This window comes from Fragaria vesca, linkage group LG2 (genome assembly GCF_000184155.1).
Source record: "Fragaria vesca subsp. vesca linkage group LG2, FraVesHawaii_1.0, whole genome shotgun sequence".
Classification (NCBI taxonomy): domain Eukaryota; kingdom Viridiplantae; phylum Streptophyta; class Magnoliopsida; order Rosales; family Rosaceae; genus Fragaria; species Fragaria vesca.
This window is the reverse complement of record NC_020492.1, coordinates 24,832,394-24,838,670: the sequence shown is the minus strand read 5'-3', so window position 1 is coordinate 24,838,670 and position 6,277 is coordinate 24,832,394. Positions and strand designations below refer to the sequence as shown.

The 6,277-nt window shown below is 40.8% G+C and overlaps 1 protein-coding gene across 1 annotated transcript; it reads right to left on the bottom strand.

Moving 5' to 3' along the window:
* Window positions 1-272: 272 nt before the first annotated feature.
* On the bottom strand, window positions 273-3,620 carry LOC101310001. Its single transcript, XM_004292973.1, has 2 exons — window positions 2,445-3,620; window positions 273-2,360 (listed from the first exon to the last, which is right to left on the bottom strand). The coding sequence occupies exons 1-2, from the start codon at window positions 3,618-3,620 to the stop codon at window positions 273-275; spliced, it is 3,264 nt and encodes a 1,087-aa protein (XP_004293021.1).
* Between the last annotated feature and the right edge of the window lie 2,657 nt (window positions 3,621-6,277).

Below are 6,277 nucleotides of genomic sequence, written 5' to 3'. Positions count from 1 at the left end.
AATTGGTTCAGCTCTTCTTGCATTACACCTATCCACTCAACATCTAACAAGGCCTCTTTCACATTCTTAGGCTCAATAGTGGACACAAAACCATAACAAGTGATCTCATTGATCTCACTTTTGAAAAGAGTTAGAAAACTTCTAAGCATAGTAAAGTTGCTTACCAACTGAGCAGACTTACCCCTTATCTTCCTTGGTTCATCAAGCTTACCAATGATGTCGGAGGAATTGTGATCTTTCTGAACTTGGCGCTTACCAGTTCTGTGAGGTTTCTAGATAGCTAGGGTTGCATCTATCCCATCAGTGAGGATCTCAGCTGGAAGATCAGAGTCACTTACCTCTTCTTCCACTTCAGATGTGGAAGGCTTGTTTTTGAGAGCTAGGCTCTGAGTTGGCTCTTGTTCCTGCACAGGAACATAAGGAGAACCGTGACAGCAAACAAGGGAATCATCAATAGCAACATTTATGGTTTCCATAATTTTACAAGATATCTTGTTGTACACACGATAAGCACGGCTGTTTAAAGCATAACCAAGAAAAACACCTTTGTCACATTTAGCATCAAATTTGGTCAGATACTCTCTATCCTTATAAATGTAACAAGGACTCCCAAACACCTTGAGGTGTGATATGTTAGGTATCCTTCCCTTCCATAACTCGTAAGGAGTCTTGAAAGTTCCAGGCCTAAAGATAACCCTATTCAAGGTGTAACAAGCATTGTTAACAGCCTCAGCCCAAAAAGAATGAGCGAGTTCAGCTGAGTTTAGCATTACTCTACCCATTTCAACCAATGCTCTATTCTTCCTTTCAACTATCCCATTGTGTTGGGGAGTGATGGGAGCAGAGAACTCATGGTGCACACCATATTCATCACAATAATCAGTAAAATTTGCATTTTCAAATTCGGTGCCATGGTCAGATCTGATCCTAACAATACGCAAACCCTCATGTGACTTCTCATTTGTGACTTGTTTTGCAAAGCTATAATATTTCTCAAAATTTTCATCTTTACTTGTCAAAAACTTTACCCAAGTAAACCTAGAGAAATCATCAACAATAACAAGCACATACTTTCTACCACCAACACTTTCGGTGTCAATGGGACCTACTAAATCAAGATACACCAATTGTAAAACTTTGGAAGTAGGTTTAGCAGAAAGTGAAGGATGAGAGGTACGGGTTAGCTTACCCATCTTGCAATCCCAGCACATACCTATGGATTTACCAGTGAGCTTAGGTAGTCCTCTTACCCCGGATTTGGCAGAGAGCTTGACAATGTCTTGATGGTTGAGATGGCACATACGTCTATGCCATAGATCAAGAAGGTCCTCGGCAACTTGAGATCGAAAACAAATTTGGGGAGTGAACTTCTCATGGGCAGAGATACAGTAACATTGATCTCTAGTCCTATCACCTCTCATGATGCTCCTACCTTTCCCATCTAAGATGAGACATCTTGACTTGTCAAAAGTGACTGAGTCATGTTCATCAACAATCTGACTTACACTTAACAAACTGACTTCTAACCCTCTAACTAGAAGAACATTCTTCAGGCACGGGAGACCAGGAGTACTAACTGTCCCTTTGCTTATGATCTCAGTCTTGGCTCCATCCCCAAACACAACACTGCCTGATGGGTATGTCTCATCCATGGTCGAGAACCACTTTCGGTCACTGGTCATGTGCCTAGAACAACCATTATCAACATACCAAGAGTCGGGCTTCCTAGTTGAAAGAGCAGTAAGGGCGACATTGCAGATGGCTACTATCCTATCCTGAGGTTTAGGATGGAAGCTGACCCTTGTAACAAAACATGACAGATCGTCATCATCAAAATCATGTTCCCGAACATGTTTGTCAAGAGAATTTGTCTCAAAAGATCTCCTAGCCTTTCCTACCTTAGGGTTGGCTCTTCTCCTAGCAGGAGGATTCCTAGCTGGAATTTTTGGCTTTGGGATGGCAAGACTCTGTGCTATCCTGGATAGCTCCTTAAGGGAGTCCTCAAGAGTTGACTGAAAAGTAGTGATACTCTCCTTCTTTTGTGACTTCCTAGAGTTTTGCTGACTGAATCTAAGCTTCCTACAACGAGGACGGATGTGTCCTGTTACTCCACAATAATGACAAGTGGGAACAAAATGTTGTGACCTAGTAGGCTCTAAGGAAGTTGGATTCAAGGGCTCTTTGCTCTTGACAAACACGGTCTTGTTACCCTGACTAAAACAACTTCCAGATACAAACCCTAGACCAGACTTGTCCCTATCGGACTTACCCAAACCACAAATCTTAGTCAACTTTTCGGACCCAAAAGAGAACTTCTCAAATTGTTGAGGTGAATCAATTAGGGCTTTCTCAAGATCTGACTTTTCAAAGGTTAAAGTAGAAACTAGTTTGGTCTAAGAATCTAGACTAGTTTGCAAAGACAACACTTGGTCCTCTAGACAAACCTTTTCTGTCTTCCATTTTGACTTGAGGGATAGCAACTTCTCATGCATCCCTTCATTGGTCTCCTTGCATTCTGAAAACTCATTAGAGAGAGCTTCAATTTTTGCAAGCATGGACTTAGAGGCAGACACTAACCTAGAACACTTATCGTGCATGGAGATATCACAGTCATCATCCTCAAGGAACTCATCTAACTCAATAGAGGCAACAAGAGCTATATTCTCATTATCATGATCCGAGAATTGCTCGGAATCACTATCACTCCAAGACACCTTAAAAGCTTTGTGGGATTTATTCTTCCTACTTGGACATTCAGCAGCTCTATGTCCGACACCACCACACTCATAGCACTTATCACTTTTCTGAAAAGTTTTAGGCTTGGGAGTCCTATCGCCTGTGGTATCACTAGGTTTAGGATTCCTAGAAGCCGAACCTCGGGAGGGATAACGACCAACAGGGAAAGACCTTCTCTTCCTAAGCAACTTATCAAACTGTTTAGTTAGGTAGGCAATCTCATCCAAACTATCCTCAAGAACCTCCGGTTCCTTTTCTTTCTCATCTACCTCATTGACAATGGATAAGGCTATGGTCTTTTCCTTCCTAGACTTCTTTCTCTTAGACTCGAAAACTTTCAAGTTTCCTACCAACTCATCTAAGGAATAGGTGTCTAGATTCTGGGCTTCCTCTATGGCAATTTGCTTAGCCTCATAACTAGGTGGAAGAGCACGAAGGAATTTTTTGACAATCCTATGGGAGGGAATGGGGTCTTCCAATCCTTGGCACTGGTTTGTGACACTAAGAAGGCGACCATGAAACTCATCTATACTCTCATCCTCACACATAGACATTTCCTCAAACTCAAGGAACAGGCTCTGAAGTTTCTGAGCCTTTACCTTAGTGTTACCCTCATAGGTAGTGGCTAAGGTATCCCAAGCATTCTTAGCGGTAGAACAAGTGATGATCCGTCTCCGTTCTTTTTCAGATAGTGCAGAAAACAAGCTGTTGAGAGCTTTGGTGTTCATCCTAAAATCACCTTTTTCAATATCATCCCATTCTGATTTGGGTTTCTGCATTAATACGGCAGAACCCTCATTCATGGGTTTCATAGGGTGTTTCCAACCCTCTTCGACCATAGTCCATTGTCTCCCATCATCTTGGGAGATAAGGAAAGCGGTCATCATTACCTTCCACTAAGAATAGTCCGTTCCATCCAAGAATGGTGGAGTATTCACAGGGGTAGGGCCTCTACCACGGTCCATTCTCGGGACACAGAGGGATCTCACTAGCTAGGCTAGCGACCCGCTCTGATACCACTTGAAGGTCCTAGAGGGGGGGGGTGAATAGGCCCTGACAACTTTTTGCTCTATCCCGCACACAAAGATAGCAAAGATTGTACTATTCTGTTTGCTGTGAGACTAAGTTGTGTAAATAAAAAGGCAAGTACTGAAAGTAAAAGATATAACACCAGTACGTTTTTTATACGCAAAAACCCTGCAACCAGGGAGAAAAACTGCGTGCCTCTAACTCTTGAGAGACAAACTATTCCACTATTGTAAAGACACTTCTTACAAGACTCACAACTCAGAGGATAGCACAACACCTAGCTATCCTGCCTAGTCTAACTACTAGCACTCAACTGAACTTGCTCTCTTGTCACTCGAGTGTTTTACACATAGCACAAATCTAAGCTTCTATGCAGAATTCAACTAACTCCTTTAGCTAATTCTCAAAGACAGCTTCGCCGGGGTTGTTGCATCACCTAGACAAATCTCAAGGTATGCAAATGCATAATGATATGAGTTGAAAAGGTTTTGGTGCTCAGCTCTAAGATTGACAATCACAGGGAAGACTTAGAGATATATGAGCAGTTAGCAAATGCTAGACTCAATGGAAGAAAACAAACAAGACTATTTTCAACAACCAAAGAACAAGAGAGGTCTTGCTCTCTATTTATAGGCAAAGTGCACAGCTAGGAGGAAGCAAGCACGTTTGCCACATCAGCAAGGTTCTTTTGGACTCTAGCTGCTTGTCTGAAATACTAGGACAGATAGGACCCTAGGGATCCCTCCACTCACAAGACAAAAGCTGAGAATAGACTTTCCTACGAAAGACTAAAGCCAAAAGGATAAGACAAATGGTTTTGGGAAAACTAGATCAGATTTAGTCAAGCATAAAGGCTCTACAAAACCACTTTACCTAAGAGGACACTTAGGACAGCTGATAGCTTGGGTGGTGCATCACATGGGCAGCTGCTAACTTGGTTTGTGTATCACAAAACCCAACTGGTTCCCAAAGGCTCAAGTTATGTGGTCACGGGTTGGTTTGCCACACCACCCTAGACTAACTTGGAGCTCAAGCACGAATAGACTAATGTTTTGCTAAAAGGTATTTGAAATTCAAACACTTAAAAACTGAAGCAAATACATGTGAATATGCACATGGTCAGACCTAGTAAATAGATCAGATACAGCAGGGGTATCCGTCTAATCGGGATGGCAAGCACGGCTGCCATCCTTAGTGAATGTGATGCACATGCATGAACTACCTGATACACATGAGATCTGTCAGGTTCTTCATACTTCACTTGAGCAGTCCTTGCTACCAGGTTACAACATGTAGCATGTATCCTTGTGTTTTGATCATAAAGGGATAGCCAACAATTCTTGTACCAACACTCCCTTATGGATGTAGTACCAATTCGGTGAACTGGCATCTCTGACACTTGATGACCCTGGATTCCCATACATCAACTAAGCAAAAGTTTACTGAGATATAAACTTAATTATAACCGGAAAGCTCAACATTAAACATTGCTTGAGCATAGCATCAATGCAATATACGTATATGCCTAAAAGACGATTCATTACTTGATCTATTGCTTGGTCCTCTTGATATGGTTTTTGGCCGGGAAGCCATTTATCTTGAATTCAGTCCTCCACAGTCATCCTGAATATTGCTAATCCTGCACAAACCACATTAAGATTCGGACATAACTTGCTCGTGCTCTAGAGAAGCAATAGTATGCATCCATTGAGAAAATATGTGATCTCTGTTTTGGAAGAAGCAAAGCAAGACGATTGTAAAAGAACAAGGCATTAACCTTCAAGAGTACAATGGCACCGAAGACAAGAATATTGGCTCCAATAGCACAATGAACCACAGAAATCAGCTTCCCTCCAGCAGTCACATATGATTCTGTTATGATATACAGAATTCGATACCCAGACAGTCAAGAAAATTTTCCCCAAAATCGTAAAAGAAGATGATGGCAACCAATTATAAAGTGTATTTCATTCCTCAGAAGAACTTATTACATTATCCAGTACAAGGACTGCTATCTGAAACCAAAGTGCAGCTTACACACTGCTGCATAGTGATGATTTCTCTTGATGCAATACTCAATAACAGAGAAACTAATGAGGATATTTATCTGCAGCTTCAACTTGATGTATAGGTGTATACAAATATCAAAATAATAACATTACAAGTAACAAATGGGTAATGACCTAACAATATCTTGGTTCTCATTCCTTGAACAAATTGGTAATGACCTAACTAAGAGCAAGTTCACTCGTTGGCTTAGAATGAACACAGTGACCTGGGTCACTCTGGGTCACTGTGACTGGGCAACAGTGACTGTTTATTGAATTAAAAAAATGATTTTTAAGTGTGAATAATGATTTTAGTTGTAAATAAATAGTAATTAAACAATATGACTTAATGAAATTAATTTTTTTATTCCATGACATTTAATTGACAGGCCAAGCTTAGGAAAAAAAAAAGAAATTACAATAATTTGAAATTTCCTAATAACTATCTAATTATCAGGATTATT

Excerpts from the sequence above, each read along its gene's own strand:
- LOC101310001 (XM_004292973.1), bottom strand. The coding sequence starts at position 3,620 with ATGACCGCTTTCCTTATCTCCCAAGATGATGGGAGACAATGGACTATG. Across the intron at positions 2,361-2,444 it reads CAAAATGGAAGACAGAAAAG|TCAGATCTTGAGAAAGCCCT; the intron begins GTTTGTCTAGAG and ends ACCTTTGAAAAG.